Source organism: Capricornis sumatraensis, chromosome 1 (genome assembly GCF_032405125.1).
Source record: "Capricornis sumatraensis isolate serow.1 chromosome 1, serow.2, whole genome shotgun sequence".
Lineage (NCBI taxonomy): Eukaryota > Metazoa > Chordata > Mammalia > Artiodactyla > Bovidae > Capricornis > Capricornis sumatraensis.
Window position 1 is genome coordinate 103054219 of NC_091069.1, and position 27464 is coordinate 103081682.

The 27464-nt window shown below is 40.2% G+C and overlaps 1 protein-coding gene across 1 annotated transcript in view; it reads left to right on the forward strand.

Annotated features, from left to right (window-relative positions):
* Positions 1–27464, forward strand: part of TMEM131 (transmembrane protein 131) — a 176986-nt gene that overhangs the window by 107300 nt on the left and 42222 nt on the right. Inside the window, exons 7-13 of the mRNA XM_068987504.1 lie at positions 797–919; positions 8847–8927; positions 14341–14491; positions 14583–14639; positions 15502–15563; positions 24109–24217; positions 27231–27339. Coding sequence (XP_068843605.1) covers positions 797–919; positions 8847–8927; positions 14341–14491; positions 14583–14639; positions 15502–15563; positions 24109–24217; positions 27231–27339 — 692 coding nt within the window. The remainder of the gene's footprint in view (positions 1–796; positions 920–8846; positions 8928–14340; positions 14492–14582; positions 14640–15501; positions 15564–24108; positions 24218–27230; positions 27340–27464) is intronic.

The window sequence follows — 27464 nt, forward strand, 5'->3', positions numbered from 1 at the left end:
AAGCCAAGCCTTTTCCTGCCTCCAGCCCTTTGCCTACATACTTCCCCTTGTTGAAGGTTCACTGTTGCTTCTTTTCGTCTTTCAGCTGACATCAGCTCACGTCACCTCCCCGGCCACCCTCTCTGAAAGAATTTTCCTATCCTCACTCCAACTAGCTGCTCTGTATCACATTATCCTTTTTTAAAAACCTTTTTATTGTTATCTGCCCCTCATACTAGAATTTAAGTTCCATAAGGACAAGCACATTATGCATCTTGTTCACTGTTGAATTATTCACAACTGTACATGCTTGTGCCCAGCACATCATAGGCACTTAATAAGTGTTTGTCATTTGAGTGACTGGCTCACCCTGTTGGTCAGCCCACATTCCTATGTAGGAATGACCTGGGACTGGGCTTGGTCCTTAAGAGATTGTCTGGGCCCTAGAGCCATCTTCAGGTGATTGAAACAGGGAAATCTTAGGATTCTCTGTTTTTCTTCTTTTGTCTCTCCATCACTTCATGAAGGACTGCTAGCAGTTTAATTTATAATATATTATAGAAATCATTCCAAATGTATATATATGTTAGAGATAAGTATATAAATATGAATATATATATTCTTGAGATATATGTATATCTCATATCAGCTGATAAGTCAAGTACAGAAACTACATGTCCTTTTTAAAAGAATTAAGATTTTTGCCATAAGTAAATTCACCAGTTTTCCCTAAATCAATCAGTTGTAACTATAAAAATGTTATCTAAAACTATAAAAGCTACTCAGATTGCTTTTTTTTTTCCCCACTTGGAAACAGGTATTTGGTGTTGGAGTTCCAAATCCATACCGATTGAGGCCATTCCTTGGGGCCAGAGTCCCTGTGAATAGCAGTTTCTCACCTATAATAAACATACACAATCCTCACAGTGAGCCTTTACAGGTGAGTTTATGACAGTGACTTTTTAACATGTTTCACTTCAGTGGAAATTAATGCTTAGCGTGAAATCTCAGTCTTTTACAGTTTTTAGATTACCTAAAACAGGTTTTTAAAATGTATGCCAGTATGTAGTAATGAAGCAAGATATTCTTTTAATGCTGCTTGTAATCTGAGATTATATCAGTCTGGTTATTGAATTTTTGGAACCATTTTTTAAATGACTGGTTTCTCTGATGTTAGTTTTAAGTGGCTCTACATTTAATTTAAGGAGAGTTTTCATCTATATGAGGCCCCTACTTTTCTTGCTTGAGCTCCTTCTGGCCCAGTTTAAAATTTTAAATCCACTATTTGTATTTATTTCTAGTAATACTAAATTTTGGGTGATGGCAGCCTGGAAATTAAAATCCAAGGAAAGGATAATATAGAACCATTGATTAAAAGCCAACTTATTTTTTTACTTTGAAAAATCCAACTCCTTTTCTTGCCTAGTCTTTCAGTAATCATATTTCCACCTTTGAAATCCCTCCTCACTCAGCCCTTGTCTCTAACACGGTGGCAGTGCCTGGTGTCGCTCCTTCAGGTATTTCCTCAGATCCCCACCCCAGCTCCCCAGTGACTTCTAGCCATGGACGTTTGTTGCCATTGTACCTTCTAGCTGTGCTCTCTGTGTGGAAGGATATGTGGATAATTTGCAGAATAATGTTTAGTCCTAGGGCCCATGGGGTTCTTCGGGACCAACACTGAAGAACTGAGCATATAGCTTGAAAATAGCAGGTGGAGAATAAGCACTGTGTGTTGTGTGAGCCACTGAGCTTTGACGACGAAAGTGGGTTTTGTCATTCTGGCACTCCCTGGTAGAAAGGCTCATAAATGGTGAAGAGGAAAACAAGGAAGAATACAATGAGATATTCAGATCTGGGTTTGTGAAATGTCTGGAAATTGTATGCTGAGGTAGCAAAAAAGGGTTCCCTGCAAACTCAGCTGCCATTGGGTGAGGGTAGCCATTGATGAAAACACTCCCCCCCATTTCTGGTTATATGTGCTGAGCATCTTCATCGCGGAAGAGGAAAGTGCCTTGTCTCCTGCTTTTACAAGTGAGAAAGAGGTCCTCTCCATCATCAGTCTTCGTTTATATCCTTTTACTGCTTTGGGGAATGGTGTTCTTTCCCTGTTTCAGCTAACTTTTATCACAAAACTATACAGAAACCTTGTAAATTCTTGCTGCTCTCTTTTCTTGACTGTTTTTGAGTCCAAGAAATAAGAATTGTCCTCTTGTTCTCTCAGGCTCTGCTGTGTGAGCTGATACACACAGCTGCAGCACCAGTGCCACAGAGCCCCAGGGGTATACCGCCGCCGTGGCTGCCCCACCGTGGGCTAAGGGTCTTGCTTTCTGCTGGGAAAGATGGAGGTCACCCTAGTTATAATACTTAAGTAGCCTTACAGTCTGTGTCTTGGCTCCTCAGCCTTTTGAGGCATCAGACTACCTTCGAGAACAACTCTCCCTGAGTTCAGTACTGAATATTTTTCCTTGGCTTGTCTAGTCCTTTTCCAGTCATGTAACATTTCAGTTCAGTGTCTATCTCAGTGCAGTTCTCATCAGCACACAGGAGAGCAAATGGAAAGCCAGGGTTGCTCTCTCAGAACCAGCAGATGGGGATCTCCTGGCAGTTCAGTGGTTGAGACATAGCTTCCAGTGCAGGGGCACTGGTTCAATCCCTGGTCTGGGAACTAAGATCCCACATGCCACAGGGTCCTGTCAAAAAAAAAAAAAAAAGAAGAACCAGTAGATTGTATCTGGAAAGCAGTTTTATTTTTGTTTTTGAGAGAAAAACTCCAAGTCCCTTCCTGATGGACACTGTTTACTTGAGGTGTAATTACCATATAACACTGTGTTAATTTCAGGTGAACAGCATAGTGATTCAGTATCTGTATATATCACAGAATGATCACCACAGTAAGTCTTGTTAGCAACATCACCACACGTGATTACAAAAAATTTTTTTCTTAGGATGAGAAATCTCAAGATCTGTTCTTTTAGTAACTTTCAAATGTACAGTTACAGTGTTATTATTAACTATAGTCACTGTCCTATCACATTCCGCTGACTTAATTGCTTTTAAAACTGGAAGGTTGTGTGGAAGACACTCTTAACCCGATAGTCCTGTGTGTCATGAATGTGTCCTCAAATTTAAGAAAGTATTGTAAAGCAAGAAATTACACCTCATTTGTTCTTTATACAACACTAGCACACAAGTATGTTCTCACTGAAAACTATTAACAGTTCCCATGTGTGAGGCAGAAGTCCCCTTGAATTTGCTGCCTTCCACTCCAGTACTGTCCAGCAGAACTTTCTGGTGTAGTGGGAGCGTTCTGTATCTGCTCTGTCCAGTACTGGAACCACCAGCCACTGGGCCTGCTGAGCACGTGAACTTGTGGCTAGGGTGGCTGAGGGCCTGAACCTTCAGTTTTATATCCAGTGAATTAAATCTAACTAACTAAGACCACAGCCTGTCTAACTCAATGAAACCAAGCCATGCCCACGGGGCAACCAAAGACGGGCGGGTCATGGTGGAGAGGTCTGACAATGTGGTCCACTGGAGAAGGGAATGGCAAACCACTTCAGTATTCTTGCCTTGAAAACCCCATGAACAGTATGAAAAGGCAAAATGATAGGATACTGAAAGAGGAACTCCGCAGGTCTGTAGGTGCCCAATATGCTACTGGAGATCAGTGGAGAAATAACTCCAGAAAGAATGAAGGGATGGAGCCAAAGCAGAAACAATACCCAGCTGTGGATGTGACTGGTGATAGAAGCAAGATCCGATGCTGTAAAAAGCAATATTGCAGAGGAACCTGGAATGTCAGGTACATGAATCAAGGCAAATTGGAAGTGGTCAAACGAGATGGCAAGGGTGAACGTCGACATTCCAGGAATCAGCTAACTAAAATGGACTGGAATGGGTGAATTTAACTCAGATGACCATTATATCTACTACTGCGGGCAGGAATCCCTCAGAAGAAATGGAGTAGCCATCATGGTCAACAAAAGAGTCCGAAATGCAGTACTTGGATGCAGTCTCAAAAACGACAGAATGATCTCTGTTCGTCTCAAAGGCAAACCATTCAAGATCACAGTTATCCAAGTCTATGCCCCAACCAGTAACGCTGAAGAAGCTGAAGTTGCACGGTTTTATGAAGACCTATGAGACCTTTTAGAACTAACATCCAGAAAGGTTGTCCTTTTCATTGTAGGGGACTGGAATGCAAAAGTAGGAAGTCAAGAAACACCTGGAGTAACAGGCAGATTTGGCCTTGGAATGCGGAATGAAGCAGGGCAAAGACTAATCGAGTTTTGCCAAGAAAATGCACTGGTCATAGCAAACACCCTCTTCCAACAACACAAGAGAAGACTACACATGGACATCACCAGATGGTCAACACCAAAATCAGATTGATTATATTCTTTGCAGCCAAAGATGGAGAAGCTCTATCCAGTCAACAAAAACAAGACCAGGAGCTGACTGTGGCTCAGATCATGAACTCCTTATTACCAAATTCAGACTTAAATTGAAGAAAGTAGGGAAAACCGCTAGACCATTCAGGTATGACCTAAATCAAATCCCTTATGATTATACAGTGGAAGTGAGAGATAGATTTAAGGGCCTAGATCTGATAGATAGAGTGCCTGATGAACTATGGAATGAGGTTCATGACATTGTACAGGAGACAGGGATCAAGAACATCCCCAAGAGAAAGAAATGCAAAAATGCAGAATGGCTGTCTGGGGAGGCCTTACAAATAGCTGTGAAAAGAAGAGAGGTGAAAAGCAAAGGAGAAAAGGAAAGATACAAGCATCTGAATGCAGAGTTCCAAAGAATAGCAAGAAGAGATAAGAAGGCCTTCTTCAGCGATCAGTGCAAAGAAATAGAGGAAAAGAACAGAATGGGAAAGACTAGAGGTCTCTTCAAGAAAATTAGAGATACCAAGGGAACACTTAATGCAAAGATGAGCTCAATAAAGGACAGAAATGGTCTGGACCTAACAGAAGCAGAAGATATTAAGAGGTGTCAAGCATACACAGAAGAACTGTACAAAAAAGATCTTCATGACCCAGATAATCACGATGGTGTGATCAATCACCTAGAGCCAGACATCCTGGAGTGTGCAGTCAAGTAGGCCTTGGAAAGCATCACTACGAACTAAGCTAGTGGAGGTGATGGAATTCTAGTTGAGCTCTTTCAAATCCTGAAAGATGATGCTGTGAAAGTGCTGCACTCAATATGCCAACAAATTTGGAAAACCCAGCAGTGGCCACAGGACTGGAAAAGGTCAGTTTTCATTCCAATCCCAAAGAAAGGCAAGGCCAAAGAATGCTCGAACTACCGCACAGTTGCACTCATCTCACATGCTAGTAAAGTAATGCTCAAAATTTCTCCAAGCCAGGCTTCAGCAATACATGAACTGTGAACTCGCTGATGTTCAAGCTGGTTTTAGAAAAGGCAGAGGAACCAGAGATCAAATTGCCAACATCCACTGGATTATGGAAAAAGCAAGAGAGTTCCAGAAGAACATCTATTTCTGCTTTATTGACTATACCAAAGCCTTTGACTGTGTGGATCACAATAAACTGTGGAAAATTCTGAAAGAGATGGGAATATCAGACCACCTAACCTGCCTCTTGAGAAATCTGTATGCAGGTCAGGAAGCAACAGTTAGAACTGGACATGGAACAACAGACTGGTTCCAAATAGGAAAAGGAGTTTGTCAAGGCTGTATATTGTCATCCTGCTTATTTAACTTCTGTGCAGAGTACATCATGAGAAACGCTGGACTGGAAGAAACACAAGCTGGAATCAAGATTGCTGGGAGAAATATCAATCACCTCAGATATGCAGATGACACCACCCTTATGGCAGAAAGTGAAGAGGAACTGAAAAGCCTTTTGGTGAAAAAGGAGAGTGAAAAAGTTGGCCTAAAGCTCAACATTTAGAAAACGAAGATAGTGGCATCCGGTCCCATCACTTCATGGGAAATAGATGGGGAAACAGTGGAAACAGTGCCAGACTTTATTTTTTGGGGCTCCAAAATCACTGCAGGTGGTGATTGCAGCCATGAAATTAAAAGACGCTTACTCCTTGGAAGGAAAGTTATGACCAACCTAGATAGTATATTCAAAAGCAGAGACATTACTTTGCCAACTAAGGTCCGTCTAATCAAGGCTATGGTTTTTCCTGTGGTCATGTATGGATGTGAGAGTTGGACTGTGAAGAAGGCTGAGCGCCGAGGAATTGATGCATTTGAACTGTGGTGTTGGAGAAGACTCTTGAGAGTCCCTTGGACTGCAAGGAGATCCAACCAGTCCATTCTGAAGGAGATCAACCCTGGGATTTCTTTGGAAGGAATGATGCTAAAGCTGAAACTCCAGTACTTTGGCCACCTCATGTGAAGAGTTGACTCATTGGGAAAGACCCTGATGCTGGGAGGGATTGCGGGCAGAAGGAGTAGGGGACGACCGAGGATGAGATGGCTGGATGGCATCACTGACTCAATGGACGTGAGTCTGAGTGAACTCTGGGAGTTGGTGATGGACAGGGAGGCCTGGCGTGCTGTGATTCATGGGGTCGCAAAGAGTAGGACACAACTGAGCGACTGAACTGAACCACATGTAACTGATAACTGTTGTTATCACAGCTCCTGCCCTGATAAGCTTCTTGTAACCTCGGTGTGTCTCCTCAGGCCTTTCTCTGTGTGCTTGTGTACAGATACAGGGGCACACTGAAATTAATGTTCCTTGTGGGTTGTTTTTTTTTATATAAATTATCATTTGTATATATCATTGGCATCCTTTTTCCCCTAAACTTTATTAGAAATAGCTAGCAGTGGACTGAAAGTCAGGAGTCTGTTGTTCTAGTTTTAACGTTATCTTCCCTTTGATTTTGTAATTTAGCCTTATCTGTCCCTGTTTCCATATTCCCTTCCCTCTTGTCAGGACTCAACCTTTTAATGTTGTTTCAAACATTGTTAGGCTTGTTTCCTTAATACCTTGGAAGATTTCTAAATGAAATAACACGTGGTGTTTTCTGGTTTTACAGAAAAAGTCCTATAAGTCACCCCATCAGTTAAGGTGCTGTTCCTGTTAGCACAGTCAGTACTGAAGGGGAACAGTAATACATTGGAAGGCAAGTAATAATATGCAGACAAGATCATAGCTCCTTAGTCTTGGGTAAATCATTACTGTAACAACACCACACACCAAAAACAGAAGCCTTTAAGCATATACTAAAGTATTGCTGTTTGTCCTGCTTTGTCCTTTTTTATGTACTCCTGGTTTGTGATAAAGACAAGTAAAGGTTTTCCACCCATTCTCATTCTGCACCCTAGATTTGCATTTATTTAAATATATTCTTTATTTTTAAGAGCCAGGATAACCTTCCTTTAAACAAAAGGCTCCTTTTTTTTATATGAGCAAAGAGGCATATGACCCTTCTGTTCCCTTGCTGTTTACCCAAGAGAAAGAAAAACAGATGTCCACACAAAAACGTGGTGTTCATAACAGCTTCATCTGTAACGACCAAAAACTGGAAACAACCCAGATGTTCATCAGCAAGTGAATGGATCTAGAATTGTGGCATATCCATAAAATAAAGAAATGAACTGTTAGTAACAAAACAGTGTAATAGATCTCAAGATAATTACACTGAGTAAAAGCAGCCAGACATAAGAGTATACACTGTATGCTCCCATTTATATAAAATGCTAGGAAACAGACTAATTTTGAGTGGCCAAGAGCAGCTCAGCGGTGCCTGGGGATGGGAAAGGGCCGAGAGTGGCAGGTGGATTGCAGAGGGTGTGAGGAAACTTTGAGAGGTAAAGGGTTTATTTAATATCATACTTATGATGGTAGCTTCATTCCATCTTCATGTACATGTCAGAATCTATCTCGTTGTACACTTTCAAAATGTAGAGTTTTATTGGACATGAATCATACCTCAGTACAGCTCTTTTTAAAAAATATGTATTGTTATGGCTGATTTGCATTGTTGTATGGCAGAAACCAATGCAACACTATAAAAAGAAAAAAAAATTAAGAAATTAATTAGCTAAAAAAGAAACATGGGTGTAGGTACAAGCCTACACGCATTAATATCTCTACAGAGATATTAATAGTCCCTGTGATTTTGCTCCCAGAAGACATCAGATAGTTTCATCCTGTATTGATGCTGTTGCCTGTCGATACGGTACACTCTTCACTGTGTCACAATTAGGATTTCCCAGGTGGCTCGGTGGTAGACAATCTGCCTGCCCATGCAGGAGACACAGGTTCAATCCCTGGGTCGGGAGTACACCCTGGAGTAGGAAATGACAACCCACTCCAGTATTCTTGCCTGGAAAATCCCATGGACAGAGGAGCCTGGCAGGTAGGCTGCAGTCCATGTGGTCACAAAGAGTCAGACGCGACTGAGCGACTGAGCACGTGTTGCAGTTACAGCAGTTATTAGATCTGCTACTGGGTCTTGTTGTAGATGTGTGAATAAAGAAGAACTTGCATCACTATAAGAAATACAAAATGTGTATTTCTAAAATTTGATCCTTTCTAGAAGCAGTTTCCTTGGGAAAATACAAAAATATGTGTCCTCCAGATGGATTTTCTAAAATCCAGTCTCTGAAACAGCTACACTATTTCTGAGTTCGATATTTCAAAGCTACCTGTTTTAATTAAATATTGCACCATTGCTTATACATATGGGCACTACCTCTGATGCTGTGACACCATACTTATCCTACCAATACTTATCCTTTGTATCTATAAGCATCTTTTAAATTTTTTCTGATAGACGCAATTAAGCCATCAAACATTTCTGCCTAACAGCAAATCACTTGCATCAAGAATATGATTTTAACTTAACCATTGTGTACTCTTCTGTCTCAGGTTGTAGAAATGTACTCTAGTGGAGGAGACCTTCACCTTGAACTTCCCACAGGGCAGCAGGGAGGCACCAGGAAACTGTGGGTGAGTGCAGGCATGTTCTCGCGTGAGATCGCTTGAAACCAGTTATTTCCTTACATGCACCAGAAAACACGTAACTGCTCTTCACCCAAAGACATATGGGTGATGTTTCCATAGTTACTGTCTTAGCATTAAATGTGTATCAAATGTATTTGAAAACTGGAGAGACTGAGAGAGTAGAGTGGTATTAGTCATTTTTGGAAAGAGCAGTGAACAAAATTGGTGGAACCTTTAACCCCCTGTGTGGAAAGGAAGAGATTTTAACTATTCTTCTGCAGAATAATATTGGTAAAGCTGTCTCTGAATCTAATCGTTTATAATATGCTTTACACTAAAACTGAAAAAAAAAACCACACAAAAACTGTGGAAGGGATTCATGGTATTTTTGAAGGTACATAATTGAACATTCAAACTTATTGTTGATGGTGGAGATGGCGTTTGCAGAGGGAACATAGGCCCTTGTGATGACTTAGAAACTAAATTCTTAGGTGATCTCTCAATACATCGACATTTAATGCTGTTGAAGATGTATCAGTAGTTTGTGTAAGTGGTGAGAGAACCACTTTCTCTTGGAGAATATTAGCAAATATTAACCAGATTAATGAATATGTAGCGATTACCTCATTTGCAAAGGTTGCTGCCATAGGAGGATTGTTTTTATTCTTTAATGTTGTCTGCTGCTGCTGCTGCTAAGTTGCTTCAGTCATGTCCGACTCTGTGTGACCCCATAGATGGCAGCCCACCAGGCTCTCCCGTCCCTGGGATTCTCCAGGCAAGAACACTGGAGTGGGGTGCCATTTCCTTCTCTAATGCATGCATGTGTGCTAAGTAGCTTCAGTCGTGTCCAACTCTGCGTGACCCTATGGATAGCAGCCCACCAGTCTCCTCTGGCCACAGGATTCTCTAGGCAAGATTACTGGAGTGGAGTGCCGTTGCCTTCTCTGTTAATGTTGTCTACTCAGCTTTAATCAGAGAAGGGAAAGGCATAGAATATGCAATGCTTGTCGCTAAAATCACTGCTTATCCATAATTGAAGACACGTAGACTTGACCACATGAATAAGTCCTGAAGATTAGAGTTTCTCTGTTAATTGCTCTGTTAATTTGAAAACACACCGCCTCTTGTTTCTGTCACCTGACCAGTCTCAACCAGGGAAGGAAGGGATGTGCAGGGGACATTTTTTAGGGTGTTAACTTGCACATTTAGAAACCAAATTGTCAGTGACTAAGTTAACTCCTAAGACATAGAAACACTCTAGCTGATAGAAAGGTATGTAATGGACAGCCTTTTGATATCCTTTCACAAAAGTGTTTCACCTTGAAATTATGATTTTGTTTGAAAAGACTTTGGGAGAAATTGTGTATAAAGCAATGCTTTATATAATTAATTATAAGGTATTAAATTCATGTTATAATTCTAAATAGAAGAACTAAGAATTTACTGTGATGAGCTTCCCAGGTGGCGCTAGTGGTAAAGAACCCACCTGCTAATGCAGGGGACATAAGAAACGCAGGTTCAGTCCCTGGGTTGGGAAAATCCCCTGGAGGAGGACATGGCAACTCACTCCAGTATTTTTGCCTGGAGAATCCCATGGACAGAGGAGCCTGGCAGATACGGTTCATAGAGTCACAAAGAGTTGGACACAACTGAAGCAACTTGGCACACACACTGAAGTGGATTCCAATAAACATTAGAGAATTCAGATTTCTAGTTAAGAACTGTAATGTAGCAGACATGGAAAATTGTTTTAATATTCTTAGCAGCTACAAGAAAAAATAGTGATTCTTATTCCTACAAATCTAGAGTAAGATTAGCCTAGAGAAGGCAACTGGCCTTGACCTCACTCCCAGCCTGTTTCAGTGAGCAAAGCCCAGAGACCAGTCAGCTCCTGGAGATGAGGGTGTGGGTGATCCGTTTCTCGTGGCCCCGAGAGGGTTCCAGTCACCTCTTTTCTACTTTGAGTCTAGAAAGTTAAGAGAATGGGGGCAAATGAAGACCAATACATTCTGAACCACAGGGATTTCCTACGATATGCCAAAAAATGTGTGCAGAGAAACTCTGGAACTCTGCCCAGTGAAGCCAGTTTATTATAAAACCAGGAAAAGATTTGTACCTCAAAAAAATTTTTTCCAGTGATTCTTCCTTCTAGTGTATATGCTGCGTTCTCTTCCTTCTAGTATACATGTATGTTTTTACGAACCTACTACTGCGGGCAGGAATCCCTCAGAAGAAATGGAGTAGCCATCATGGTCAACAAAAGAGTCCGAAATGCAGTACTTGGATGCAATCTCAAAAACGACAGAATGATCTCTGTTCGTCTCAAAGGCAAACCATTCAGTATCACAATTATCCAAGTCTATGCCCCAACCAGTAACGCTGAAGAAGCTGAAGTTGAACGGTTTTATGAAGACCTATGAGACCTTTTAGAACTAACACCCCAAAAAGATGTCCTTTTCATTGTAGGGGACTGGAATGCAAAAGTAGGAAGTCAAGAAACACCTGGAGTAACAGGCAGATTTGGCCTTGGAATGCGGAATGAAGCAGGGCAAAGACTAATCGAGTTTTGCCAAGAAAATGCACTGGTCATAGCAAACACCCTCTTCCAACAACACAAGAGAAGACTCTACACATGGACATCATCAGATGGTCAACACCGAAATCAGATTGATTATATTCTTTGCAGCCAAAGATGGAGAAGCTCTATCCAGTCAACAAAAACAAGACCAGGAGCTGACTGTGGCTCAGATCATGAACTCCTTAGTACCAAATTCAGACTTAAATTGAAAAAAGTAGGGAAAACCGCTAGACCATTCAGGTATGACCTAAATCAAATGCCTTATGATTATACAGTGGAAGTGAGAGATAGATTTAAGGGCCTAGATCTGATAGATAGAATGCCTGATGAACTATGGAATGAGGTTCATGACATTGTACAGGAGACAGGGATCAAGACCATCCCCGTGGAAAAGAAATGCAAAAAAGCAAAATGGCTGTCTGGGGAGGCCTTACAAATAGCTGTGAAAAGAAAAGAGGCGAAAAGCAAAGGAGAAAAGGAAAGATATAAGCATCTCAATGCAGAGTTCAAAAAAATAGCAAGAAGTGATAAGAAAGCCTTCTTCAGTGATCAGTGCAAAGAAATAGAGGAAAACAACAGAACGGGAAAGCCTAGAGGTCTCTTCAAGAAAATTAGAGATACCAAGGGAACACTTCATGCAAAGATGGGCTTGATAAAGGACAGAAATGGTCTGGACCTAACAGAAGCAGAAGATATTAAGAAGAGGTGTCAAGCATACACAGAAGAACTGTACAAAAAAAGATCTTCACGACCCAGATAATCATGATGATGTGATCACAAATCTAGAGCCAGACATCCTGGAATGTGAAGTCAAGTGGGCCTTAGAAAGCATCACTATGAACAAAGCTATTGGAAGTGATGGAGTTCCAGTTGAGCTGTTTCAAATCCTGAAAGATGATGCTGTGAAAGTGCTGCACTCAATATGCCAACAAATTTGGAAAACCCAGCAGTGGCCACAGGACTGGAAAAGGTCAGTTTTCATTCCAATCCCAAAGAAAGGCAAGGCCAAAGAATGCTCAAACGACCGCACAATTGCACTCATCTCACATGCTAGTAAAGTAATGCTCAAAATTCTCCAAGCCAGGCTTCAGCAATACATGAACCGTGAACTCGCTGATGTTCAAGCTGGTTTTAGAAAAGGCAGAGGAACCAGAGATCAAATTGCCAACATCCACTGGATCATGGAAAAAGCAAGAGAGTTCCAGAAAAACATCTCTTTCTGCTTTATTGACTATGCCAAAGCCTTTGACTGTGTGGATCACAATAAACTGGAAAATTCTGAAAGAGATGGGAATACCAGACCGCCTGACCTGCCTCTTGAGAAATCTGTATGCCGGTCAGGAAGCAACAGTTAGAACTGGACATGGAACAACAGACTGGTTCCAAATAGGAAAAGGAGTACATCAAGGCTGTATATTGTCACCCTGCTTATTTAACTTCGATGCAGAGTACATCATGAGAAACGCTGGACTGGAAGAAACACAAGCTGGAATCAGGATTGCTGGGAGAAATATCAGTCACCTCAGATATGCAGATGACACCACCCTTATGGCAGAAAGTGAAGAGGAACTCAAAAGCCTCTTGATGAAAGTGAAAGAGGAGAGTGAAAAAGTTGGCTTAAAGCTCAACATTCAGAAAACGAAGATCATGGCATCCGGTCCCGTCACTTCATGGGAAATAGATGGGGAAACAGTGGAAACAGTGTCAGACTATTTTTTTGGGCCCCAAAATCACTGCAGGTGGTGATTGCAGCCATGAAATTAAAAGACGCTTACTCCTTGGAAGGAAAGTTATGACCAACCTAGATAGTATATTCAAAAGCAGAGACATTACTTTGCCAACTAAGGTCCGTCTAATCAAGGCTATGGTTTTTCCTGTGGTCATGTATGGATGTGAGAGTTGGACTGTGAAGAAGGCTGAGCGCCGAGGAATTGATGCATTTGAACTGTGGTGTTGGAGAAGACTCTTGAGAGTCCCTTGGACTGCAAGGAGATCCAACCAGTCCATTCTGAAGGAAATAACCCTGGGATTTCTTTGGAAGGAATGATGCTAAAGCTGAAACTCCAGTACTTTGGCCACCTCATGTGAAGAGTTGACTCATTGGAAAAGACTCTGATGCTGGGAGGGATTGGGGCCAGGAGGAGAAGGGGATGACAGAGGATGAGATGGCTGGATGGCATCACTGACTCTATGGACGTGAGTCTGAATGAACTCCGGGAGATGGTGCTGGACAGGGAGGCCTGGCGTGCTGCGATTCATGGGATCGCAAAGAGTCGGACACGACTGAGCGACTGAGCTGAAAAAGTTATGCTACTTACGTGCTAAGAGCATTACTGAACACATTTGTTGAACTGTGGATTTGCTTGGGAAGCTTGTTCTGTTATGTTTTAAACTAAAGGAGAGCCAAATCTGTGTTCCCTTAGTTATCATTTAAAGAGAATCCTGTGAACTTCTAGAAAAGTGGTTTCTCTTTGATAGTGATGTGTTTATTGTTTAGAGGATTTGGACTGAAATCCTCTAAACAAGCACACCAATACAGCAAAAAAGTTGGACTCTACCTTTTAACAGTGACTTTGCAGCTGACAGTTTGGTTTCATATAATTTTAATCTCTTTTTTGTTTTGCTCAATTTTATATACCAAACTTCATCAATTTTATGATACACATGTTTTTATCATTTATCCTCCAAAATTGGACTGTGCAGTATAACCAGTGAAATGAATGTGTTTGTTTAATTGGCAGTATTTTCTTCTATATAAAATAATAATGCATCCTCTGGGTGATGTCATCTTATTCAGTAACTGTAGTGGTTTTGCTACATTCTGGTCTGTTACCTTGTCAGGAAATTCCTCCTTATGAAACCAAGGGAGTGATGAGAGCCAGTTTTTCATCTAGAGAAGCAGATAATCACACAGCGTTCATAAGAATAAAGACAAATGCTTCAGACAGCACAGAGTTTATCATCCTTCCGGTTGAAGTGGAAGTTACAACAGGTGAGTGGATGACTAAAGGAGCATAGTTTGTCTTCAGCACATCTTACTCTGGCGAAATGAAATATAATTGTTTACTCTTCTTTTTTCCAAGCTCCTGGAATTTATTCCTCAACTGAAATGTTAGATTTTGGCACACTGCGAACACAAGGTAAAAAAAAGAGATAGTGTCATTCTAAGTCTTTTTAAAAAATCCCTGTATTCATCGCTGAATGGCTCTCCTTTAACTCCTCTGTAGTTAGTTCAGCTTTGAAAGTTATTCCTCAGTGTATTACATGATCTTGTAGAAGTCTTCTTCTGGGAAGTCAGAGCCCTTAGGGGTTTACACCCCATTCTTCTGAGGGATGCCATTGCTTACCAGATGGGAAAACAGTGTCATGGATAACTTAAGTCAAGTCTTCTAAATGGAAGATTGAGGCAGAAAGTAGTTTCTTAATCCAGTTTCTCACTTATGTAGTTATGCTAAATCTTTTACTTGTAAAATAAAGGAAATAAAAAGATTTACTTCTGAATTTTTGTTTAGATATGGATTAATTCAGTTGCATTATAATAATGTAATGTTCGAAATCAATCCCTGAGGTCAAAGAACGAATTCAAATTCTAAAATTGAAAATGACCAAAAAGGATTTATTAAAAAAAGAAGGCATGTAATTACAGGCTTCCTCCTGTGGCCATATGTAATTGAAATTTGGTTGTTTAGGATTGAAGACCCATTCTCGAAAGTTCGATTTGGTTTTAATATAGTAATTTCATATTGTACTTTATTAAATTGCTTCATTGTGCTTTGCTGGAAAACTAAAAGATTGATGGTGATGTCAGTTTGTTTTTTGATCTGATTGTTTACTTCTTATAGTACTCACTGTCCTTAAAAGTAAGGCAGTTCCTGTCTAGGAATGTGATTGTCATTGTACTTCATATTCTAAAATATATTTAAACTGATATAAGAGAAAGTTTCTAACTTGTTATAGAAAACATACCACTTTAAGAATGTTTCTTTTCCTCAATTTTAACAGATCTACCAAAAGTTTTAAATCTTCATTTATTAAATTCAGGAACAAAAGATGTACCAATAACAGTAAGTTTTTGCTTATATTTTTTCCTAATTTGCATATTCTTTGTTTTTAAACTTATAACAAACTTATAAAATAAACTTCTGCTCTAAAGAATATCTGTTTTGTGGTGACCTGGTGGCACTTTGGTTCAAAATAGAGTATAGGAAACCTGTTCTGCCTGTCTGATCAGATTTGAAGGATGAGAACGGCATGTGAACAGTCTTCTCCAAGGACTCTGAACTAGAGTTCATGAGGTTCCTATTTAGGCCTGTGGATTCTGATGAATCCTAGGATCTGTGTGCTGTGTATAAAGAAAATTAGGTTGTTAGACTTAAGGTATGGTTAAGTAAAAAAAGAGATATATGATTCAGATGAGTTGGAAGGAGAAATCAGGAAGCAGAGAAATGTGATAGGTAGTGGTCGAGTGCTGTTAACCCGTGACACAGGGGCCCCTTCTGACTAGCATCTGCCATAGTTATCCTCAGTAGCACCCTGGAACCAGGGTCCTCTCACTGTCTCACGCATACGCATGGAACAAATGACTTTGATGCCTTGTAGTAGAATTGGCGTGCCATGCAGTGGTTTGAGGGAGCTAGAGTATCCAGATTTTGCTTTAGCCCATGACCTCACCTGAGCTGAGGTCCCCGAGGTACACAGAGAATAATGGAAGAGGAAAGCATCTTTTTATTATAACCTGTGCTGGTGTCAGAAAACCTATATTCAGAGAACTCTGATAAAAGTGAGATAGATCAGATGGGCTTTGAGACGTAGAGACCATTGTCCATTTCCACCCAAACCCAGAATTTTCCACCAACTGGTGGTTAGAGACCAAGGAGAAGAGGGTATACAATCCCCAAGTAATGGGAGAGATGGTCACCCCAGGCAGCCACATTTTAATGCACAGTGACCTTGCTTACTGGGAGAGTTTTGTCAGACATATGACCTAGTATTTCTTGCTTGGTAGGAGACTTGGGAGTGAGTTAGGGGAATGGAGTCTGTAAGGAGCTTCCCCTAGGATACAGTGGAGCTGAAACTACCTCAGCCTGAGGCTCCTGCCACTCCAGTGTTAGGCCTGCTACGTATACTGGGGTCATGCCCCTGCTCCTCAGGGAGGTCTTCCATAGATGACAAGGAACAGCTCCTTTGACCCTGCCACCCTGATAATCTATTTTTCTTTAAAAAACAAACAGTGCTGACTATTATTGCTATATTGAGAGGTTAGGGATTAGTTCTGGCTCTTTAATCTGTCTCGAAGTTTTCACGAGTCTATAGAAAAATGAGCAATGTGAATGTTTATAAAAATATGAGTGTGTGTATATGTTAACATAATTGACATGAAGTTATAAACACCCTTTCTGGATAAGGACCATTCTAAGATAATATACTTACTTCTTTGACATTAAAATATTTGTTGTTTTATAAATAAAGGTAATACATAGTTGGAGAGAATTGTTTGGATTTTGTCTTTTTAATAGAATGAGTGGGAAAGTATTCTTTCCTCTTCTGCTTTTGGAGAGAGTTTGCGAAGGATTGGTGCTAATTCTTCTTTAAATATTTGGTAGAATTCACCAGTGAAGTCATCTGGACCTAAACTTGTGTTCATGGGATGTTTTAAAATTACTAATTTAATCTCTTTACTTGCTATAGGCCTATTCAGATTTTCTGTTTCTTCTGGAGCCAGTGTCAGTAGCTTCTGTCTTTCTAGGAATTTTTTCATTTCATCTAAGTTACCTAATTTGTTGGCATACCATTGTTCAGTGTTTACTTGTAATACTTTTATTTTCTGTGAGGTAGATAGTAATGGTCCATCTTCCATTCTTGATTTTAGCAATTGTAGTCGCCTCTCTATTTAAAAAAATTTTCAGTCAGTCTTCGCTAAAGGTTTGTCAGTTTTGTTGACCCTTTCAGAGGACCAACCTTTGGTTTTGTTAAATTCCTCTATTATTTTTTGGTTGAACATTAAACTACCCTTTGTTTTATGAATAAAGGTAGAAGAGAGTAGGAATTTCCCCTTTTTCCCCTCATCCCCAACATCCTCACATTTGCAAAAATAAAAAGTTAGACTTCCTTACACACACAGTCACACATTTTGGGTTTTACCAGTGAAATGAAAAGGCCTAAGAATCACCACTCTATTATAACATTTCAGAATCTCACTTTATACTTGGAGTTGTGATTCTTTTTGTTCAGACTTTTCCAGTTTAGTGTATCAGAGTTTCCTCCGTCATGGGGTGTGACTCTTTCCGCTCAGTCTATCCAGGTTGCTTTGGCTACAACCTGCTTTTGTTCTCCGAACTTCTGGGTCCAGAATTTCTTCTGGAGCCCGACTGGCAGCAAGGACCGCAGTTACCACATGGTGATGCTGTGCGCACACCTCCCTTTCCTGCCCACATGCTAGAGGCCTGGCCTCTGCAGAACCTCCTGAAACTCACCATCTGGCTTCATGCTAGGAGTCCCCTTTAAAGTCAGTTGTGCACATGCGTATAGGTCAGACTCTTGGCTGTGGGTGGATGGCCTGCTGTTGCCTCAGTTTGAGACATCAGATAATTATTATTTTGTGTGTGTTCTGCCTGCTGTCTGTCTCTTACTGGTTTCTTTGATCCTGTGGATTGTCTCGCACAGAGCAGGAGCTCTCATGCCTGTTGGACAGATTTCAGGCCTGAAGTCCTGTCTCCATATGTACAGGCTTGGGGGCTTCCCTGGTGGCTCAAATGGTAAAAGAATCTGCCTGCAATGCAGAAGATCCAGAGTCAGTATTCCTGCCTGGAGAATTCCATGGACAGAGGAGCCTGGCTGGGTACAGTCCATGGGGTCACAAAGAGTAGGACACAACTCAGTGAATTTCATTTCACTTCAGACGTTTATTGGGAAAGTGCCTTTTCTTAGCCCACACATTCTGGTCTAACTTTGTACATACAATGAATGGACCCAAATGTCTTGAAATATAAATAAACATTTTCTAGAAAAATGAAATCAGCAATTCTAAGAATGTGAATGAAAAAACTTACTATTTAATTCATTTATAGTAATTAAATATAAGTATAAATAGGCCCACATTCCTACTTTTCTCTTTTTATTAAGGAGTTTTCGAATACATTGTAAGTGAACATTTTTTCTCTCACCATGAGTTAGGCTTTGTGCTAAGTTCTTTACATGGATTATTTTATTTGATGCAACTCTCCTGTAAGATACACAGGTCCCTCTTTTCCAAATAGGGAAAATGAGTCAGACCTTTTAAAGTAACTGAATTCAGCTATACAAAATGCAAAAGTTCAGTTCATTCAGTCGTGTCCAACTCTTTACGACCCCGTGGACTGCAGCACCCCAGGCTTCCCTGTCCATCACAAACTCCCAAAGCTTGCTCAAACTCATGTCCTTTGAATCAGTGACGCCATCCAACCATCTCGTTCTCTGTCGTGCCCTTCTCCTCATGCCTTCAATCTTTCCTAGCATCTGGGTCTTTTCCAGTGAATCAATTTTTGCATCAGGTGGCCAAAGTATTGGGAGTTTTAGCTTCAGCATCAGTCCTTCCAGTGAATATTCAGGACTGATTTCCTTTAAACATTGACTGGTTGACTGATTGACTAGTTGGATCTCCTTGCAGTCCAAGGGACTCTCAAGAGTCTTCTCCAACAACACAATTCAAAAGCATCAATTCTTTGGCTTTCAGCTTTCTTTATAGTCCAACTCTCACATCCGTCCATGACCGCTGGAAAAACCGTAGCTTTGACTAGATGGACCTTTGTTGGCAAAGTAATGTCTCTGCTTTTTATTATGCTGTCTAGGTTGGTCATAACTTTTCTTCCAAGGAGCAAGCGTCTTTTAATGTCTTGGCTGCAGTCACCATCTGCAGTGATCTAAAAAATAAAGTCTGTCATTGTTTCCATTGTTTTCCCATCTATTTGCCATAAAGTGATGAGACTAGATACCATGATCTTAGTTTTCTGAATGTTGAGTTTTAAGCCTACTTTTTAACTCCTCTAGAGGCTCTTTAGTTCTCCTTTGCTTTCTGCCATAAGGGCGGTATCATCTGCATATCTGAGGTTATTGATATTTCTCCCAGCAATCTTGATTCCAGCTTGTGCTTCTTCCAGCTCAGCGTTTCTCATGATGTACTGTGCATATAAGTTAAATAAGCAGGGTGACAATAGACGTACTCCTTTCCCAGTTTGGAACCAGTCTGTTGTTCCATGTCCAGTTCTAACTGTTGCTTCTTGACCTGCATTCAGATTTCTCAGGAGGCAGGTCAGGTGGTCTGGTATTCCCATCTGTTTAAGAATTTTCCAGAGTTTGTTGTGATCCACACAAAGGCTTTGGCGTAGTCAATAAAGCAGATGCTTTTTTTTGGAACTCTCTTTTCGATGATCCAACAGATGTTGGCAATCATCTGCCTTTTCTAAAACCAGCTTGAACATCTGGAAGTTCACGGTTCATATACTGTTGAAGCCTGGCTTGGAGAATTTTGAGGATTACTTTGCCAGCATGTGAGATGAGCGCAATTGTGTGGTGGTTTGAGCATTCTTTGGCATTGCCTTTCTTTGGGATTGGAATGAAAACTGACCTTTTCCAGTCCTGTGGCCACTGCTGAGTTTTCCAAATGTGCTGGCATACTGAATGCAAAAGTTACATGAAAGTATACTAGGTATGCTTATCAATCAAGTTTTTATGACTGTGTCATTTTGATTCTGTATTCAGTATTCCTATTAAAAACCTATTGGTTTATGTCCTAGATCTACATCTGTGCCTGCCTGTACATGTTTTCTTCCAACACCTGAAGCCTATACTCTTGCTTGTGTTTTGGTAGATTTGTTTCCTCATTCATTCATTCATTCATTCCCTCATCCACTCATTCAGTAAATATTCAGTAAGTATCAGCTGTATGCCAGCTTCTGTGCTGAGTGCTGAGGATATAGCAGGGACTCAGAGAACCAAGGTCTTGCCCTTACTGAGCTCATTTTTTTTTAGTTGGGAGACAGACAAACAGGTATGCAACATTATTGTAAACTGAGAAATAAACTGAATGGCGTGTAAGTTAAGGAAGGAGTTGGTTTAGGTAGAGCTGTCTCTGAGGAGCTGACTGACATTTGAAGTAATAACTGAAGAATGAGAAAGCAGGCACCTGTAAGGAAAGCAAAGCTGGTGGACAAGTGTTCCATCACAGGGATGAGCAAGTGCAAAGACCTGAGGGGCAGCTGCAAATGTTGAAACTCACTGGGCTCAGATATAAAAGATGGGCTGGAGGGTCGAGCAGGGTTTCCCGGACTCTTGGGAGGGGTTTTGGTTTTACTATAAGGGCAATGGAAAATTACGGAATTTTAAGCAAGGGTGTGATATCATTTGATCTATGTGTTATTAAAGTCACTGTAGCTGCTTTTTAGAGAATGAACTGAAGAAGGTTAAAAATCTATTGCAGTGGTCCACTTGAGAGATGATGATAGCTTGGACTTCTTGCCTTATCAGCCAGGGGATGAACCCGTCTGCCATGGAAACTGAGTATTAAGAGAGCTTCCCAAGGTTTTTCTGTAGTATGCCAGACCTACAGACTGGTGCATATTAGAAAGGTCCCTGCCTCCCTCCCTTCAGGGAATTCAGTGTCTCTTCATTTTTCAAGATATAAGACTACTTCCCAGGTGGCGCAGTGGTAAAGATTCCACCTGCCAGTGCAGGAGATGTGGGTTGGGAAGACCCCCTGGAGAAGGAAATGGCAGCCCACTCCAGTACTCTTGCCTGGAGAATCCCATGGACAGAGGATTCTGATGGGCTACAGTCCACAGGGTCACAAAGAGTCTGACATGACTGACCACACACACACACTACAGTAAGCAGTTCCTAATATAAGCTCCTCACCATCAGTAAGCAAGATACCCAGGTTCGAGCCTTCCTGACACAGCTTGTCTGTAGTGCAACTTTGAAAATAAAGGTTTCCTCAACATTTATAAAATATTAATGCTATATAAATAATGGAGCAGGTTTGCTTGAGGTGTCTTAAAACACCTTTGTATGAAATTTCCTTGCCAATTAATAAGAAATCACAGGTGCCCTTAAATTTACCTCTGTCAGCTTGACGTAAGTCTTAGAAAATCTGTGCACCTACTGTTGAAAATACAATCACTGTACACCAGAAGGTTTTTTTTTTTTTTTTTTTGGCTTGCTTAAAGCAGTTGAGTCGTTTCAGAATGTCCTGGGCCTGGTGTCTCACTTGAGAGTTACTGAGCATACTTGGGTATGAATGTCCTGAGAAAGACTGGAACTATATTTAGAGCCTGTGCAAGCTGCCTTTCCTGGGAATCTTGCCACATTTTTTCCACTTCTCAATTATCTTTAAGTAAACAACAGTTAGTGACTGATGCTGAAATATATTGTTAGTATAAATATGCTTATTACAAGTTTCTGATTATTTATTACTTTTCATTTAAAGCCACCAGAATGAGCCAACTGTTTAAGTCTTTCGTTTATTTTGCTTTGTTTTTGTTTCGGGTTTTAACTGATTGGGGTATTTTTTTCTTTTAATGGTAGTAAGTGAACACTTCAGACCATTTGTATAAAACATGAGTCAATTGAATATTATTTTACTATTAGTGTAAATAATATTACTATTAGTAATACTACTATTGAGGTAATATTAATAATATGGATATAAACTTGTCCTCTGGTAAGGAAAGTCTGAAAGTGTGTTTCATATAAGAAAAACATTTTTTATCATCAGCTAAGTTCTTACTACTTAACAGTGACTATATGGTAAGAAATACCATTGCTTAGCTGTTTCTGGCATGGGCTCGTGCTTATTACTGATGAACCGCAGCTTACAGTCTTCAAGCGTGTTTGAAAATGGTCCAGGTTCCATTGCTGCTGTATCACAGTCAACAGAGCAAGTGAAAGAATTAGGGACCGAATGTGTCCTCTGTAAACTGCAAAGCTTTACGTGATCATCTCTCAAAATAAATGCTGACCTTGGGATAAATATGACTAATTTGAAGAAAAACAGCAAAATTAATAGAATCACATTTTTTAGATATATGAAAACTTTGTTGTTGTTTAGTTGCTAAGTCACGTCCAACTCTTTTGCTACCCCATGGACTCTAGCCCCGCGTGGATTTCTCAGGCAAGAATACTGGAGTGGGTTGTCATTTTCTTCTCCAGGGTATATTCCTGACCCAGGAATTGAACCTACAGCTGCATTGGCAAGTGGATTCTTTACCACTGAACCACCAGGGAAGCCCCTGATGGAAGCTTAGAAAATACCTAATCCAGTCCCCTACGATTTTACAGGTGGAAGAAACATGGCCCAGAGTAAATTGCAGCTTACAGAAATTTACACTGCAGGTTAAATAGTTAAAATCCTTTTGTTGTAAACTCATCACTCTGGGTTTCTGTACTGCTTTCCTTTCCTTCAGAAAAAATACAGTAGCATAGTATGATGAAACCAAATGAACTTTCTCCAGTTACCTTATAGTCAGGCTGCTTTGTTTAACTGTTAAAAATACATATCAATACATATACACATGCATACCCTTCAAGGAAGGAAAAGATTCGTACTTTAAATGACTGCTAATAACAGCAGGATTATTGATAGCAAATATATTGATATGAACCCATCAGCCCCCCCCCCCATCCCCCCATTAGAGATTCAGAAGCAAAGTAAGAGTTCTCAAAGAAGAAAAAAGATAGAGAGATAAAATGCTGGGAGAGCCTGCAGCCAAGAGCTAAGGCAATTAAGATTTCCAGCACAGAAAACCACAGGGGCCTCCTGAGGACCATCATCCGAGGCCCAGGAAAGACACCCTGACAGCTGAGTCACTAACCAGCAATGGGAGGGGCTAGCTGGAACTAAGAAGCAGTATCTGCCATCTCTCTGTAGGTAACCAACTTTGTTTCCTGTGATTGAAACATGGTGCAAGAGAGCGTTTCCTCTCACTCTCCTAAGATGCTTCTTGTGCCTTCGAAGGACTGTCCTTCTTTCTCTTTAGGCACATTTGTTGTTTAGTCACTAAGTCATCTCCAACTCTTCTGCAGACCACAGGGAATCTTTCTGACGCAGGGATTGAACATGTGTTTCTTGAATCTTGTGCACTGGCAAGCAGATTCTTTACCACTGAGCCACCTGGGAAGCCTAGCTTTTTTAATAGAAAATTCAAACTCTTTTAAATTCAGCTCTTGTAAGTTGAAAGCATTCTGACCTGTTTTAGGTTGCACATTCCTGCCATCCGCTTCACCATTCAGCCCCTCAGCCCTTGTAAACCCTGAAGGTCCTCTCTTATTAGATGTGAATTAGACATTCATTTAGAAAAGAAATACCTTTTTTCTTTATTATGTATTTATACTCATTGCCCTAGTTTGACTTTAGATTTTTTAATACTCACTTATCTATCACACATTTTTCCTTCTGGTCATCATTTTATTTCATAAAGACTGTCCAGTGAAATTGAGATTGTATCATTAGCCTACTCCATTTAAAGCGACCACTTAAACTTTTCAGATTTTGATTCTGCTTCACTTTTCCAGTATACTTTTCAGTATAAACTGAACCACTAAACTAAAATAATGCAGTGTAAATTTTTCTCTTTGCAGAGTGTTCGACCTACACCACAAAATGATGCTATCACTGTACACTTTAAACCAATTACATTAAAAGCTTCAGAAAGTAAATATACCAAGGTAGCAAGTATTAGTTTTGATGGTAAGTATTTAACTTTTTCTAATAGAGTGGTCGTATTTTGATAACTTAGACGACATCTGTGTTGACATCTTAATATAAAAACCCAGGCCATTTTACAGTTAGATTTTATAATACTAGTCAGATTGGTTTTTCTTGTAATCATGAACTCTTATTTGATTGTTTCTTGAAAGTAAATATTATAATTTCATAAACCTGAATTAGTATTAGCAAATACATTAGGATTGCAATTAAATTTTTGTTAATCTAGGCTCTTTCATATACGTACGTATCTATTAAGCTTTGTCTTAATTATGAAGTTATTAATGTTTGTAGTTGAGTGATACATATTTGAATTTCAGAAGCACATTTGAATTTTAGAGCAGAAGTGTTTTCCATAACATTTCCATATTTTGGCTTTTATAAACAAGGCAGGCAGTCCCTTCTAAATTAAAATGACAACCTTTATCATAGAATTGTCAAGTTAGATAACAGTTATTTCAAGCATGTATGTTGTGTATTTTGACTTCTGAAATGTTAACTCAGACTTTAGCTTGTTTTAATAGCATGTTTTTATTCAGTTTTGCCTACTTAATTAGGAGATGTACTGCATTTACTGTCATAAAATGTTTTGAGTAGTAACTTAATGGCTGTCTAAATGTGTGATTAAATTTAATAAAAGCTGAAACTCCAAATGGGGCTTTTCTCATAATGGCCTAGCCAAGTGAGGAGCCCTGAAGCTTGAGCTTTGGCCTCATGATAAAGCCATCTTTGCTCATAATCCACATTTTATAGCTAAGCTTCTCATCAGGAGAGAATGTTTGGCCACTGCGGACCCCTCTGAGTGGGGCCCAATGTCTCTGAGGCGTCTGCGCTCACTCCTCTCACATGGAAGGCCTGGAGCAGCTGCACACTTGGCTGCCAACACAGCATTCATCCTACGAGCTCAGAGAAAACTCCTGAAGAAATTGAGATTATACACATGGCGCACTTTCAAAAACCAGCTGTCAAAAAATAATCAGTATTGCAGAAGGCTTGATGGCACAGATATTTCCACATGTGTGATGAGTGGTCTTCTGTGTTGCTAAGACACCAGCCATGACCACCAGTTACCAGTGTCAGTATCAGCAGGTACATTGTCTTCCCTTACTGAGAAAGAGTTTCTGGCCCTCAGAACAGACAGATCTGGTAAGTCCAAGAAGGCAGGGCGCACGCTAGAGCAGTGCAGCTGTGCTCCTGTGCTGACAGCTGGTGGCTGCTCCCACAGATAAATGAATGTCAGGAGTGGCGCTTCTTCTGAGATCACAGAGTCTAAAATAAGTGTTTCTTAAAGAAACTATGTAAAATTTAGCACAAAGACAAGAGAAGGCATCTTTTAAAGTAAGTGCTACATTTCTTAAAAGTGCTTTTTATTTATTATAAAAACTGGCAGATTTATTCTGCAAGGGCCCATTTTTCAAGAAGCTCAAGGTGAAGGTGGGAGAGGAGAGGTTTCCTCTGCTTCTCCTCCCCCTCATCTTTGAAAGTAGTTTTCATTATCATGGAAAAATCCCTCCACTTCCCACTTGCTCCCTCCTCCCCCCCCACCACCCCTAGATTACAATACAGATGGTTTTACCACTGAGATTCCTGTGAAAGTCATCCATCAAGAAATGCACTTTTTACCTAACTTTGAAAATGTTCAGGGGGAATTCCCTGGTGGTCCAGTGGTTAGGATTCAGCACTTTCACTGCCGTAGCCCTGGTTCAGTCCTGGTTGGGAAGCTAAGATTCCCCAAGCCCCACAGCACAGCCAAATTGATTAACTAATTATAAAAATAAAAAACATAAACATTTCAGAACGTGCCATGAATATTCACTCTGCAGTGTTGACTTACCATGTAATCATTTGACTCATGAAGTCATGATTCCTTATGATTTTTAACTGAATCTTCTGGACACTTTGACCACTTCATTTGCTAAAATATAACTTGATAAGGTACTATGAAAGGCCTAAATTATGACCCTAGTTATCAGCCTTATGTCAGAATAAATAGCAAAAAAAAAAAAAAAGCATCCAGAAATGGCTGTACAGTAAGAAAGAAATGGGGCTTAATGGGAGGTTTAAAAACCTGAATTCACACTGTCTGTACGTAGCCACATACTAGATGTCATACCATTATTTTGTTCCTTTTTTATGCTAAATTTGGATAACACACATTTGCAGAACCTACATATAAAATTCTTCTCATAGGTGGAAGTGTTCCTGAAGTACTTTAAAGGAGATAAACATAAACAGCTTCTTTATTTGCTTTGAAAGGAACATCTATTGGGTACCCAGATTGGATCCAGCTGACTATTTCTGTAATTCCAGAAGGAAAATCAGAAGTGATCCAAAATTTAAAGGTTTTAACTTCATCTGTGAGAACAGTATGATGGCAGGGAGAGTATATATCTCATAACTCTTGGCATTTCTTGCACCAGGCTACTTTATCGGTATTTATAGCAAGATTCTGACCACACAAGAAATGTTATTTGTTAATCAGCTATGAACCAGCAGTTCTCAATTTGGGGACATGTGGCAACATCTGCAGACACTTTTGGGTAATGCAGCTGATGTCTCGCAGATAGAGGCTGTCTTGACGACACTGCCCAACATCCCGCAGTACACAGGACAGCCACCCCACCACCACTGCACCCCCCACCCCGCCAGCAGAGAAATGTTCATAGCACCAAGGTTGAGAATCCCTGTTGAGTGTAAAGCCAGAACTTATGGTGATAGAGAAATAGCTCAGATTATAGCGTTTTCCCTCCTGAATGGTGTTCACTTGCTAGTTCCTTACCTATTTATCCCATTACAGGAAAATTGAAATATCTTTCCATTTTTGAATGGAAAATGTGATATTTGACTTAAAATGTTGTCACTGTATTCTGTGTGCCAGTTTGAAAGCTCACCGTCTTTTTAAGATTTCGATCCGTCCACGCAGAGTCACCCTCCTCCTCTGTGTAAACGCGTTGGTAGCGGAAGGTGGCAGATTATCTTCTGTGCTTCCTTTCAGCATCAAAGGCAAAAAAACCATCTCAGTTTTCTGGGAAAATAACTGTGAAAGCAAAGGAAAAGAGTTATTCTAAACTTGAAATACCTTATCAAGCAGAGGTTTTAGATGGGTGAGTTTCTGTTCTAAATAAACTTTGTAACTTTTTTTTACTAATCAGTAAATTCTGTTTTCCTGCTCTCTGACTTTAGCAGAAGCAGTAGGCAAATTCACATAAACTCCATGGAATTAAGTATT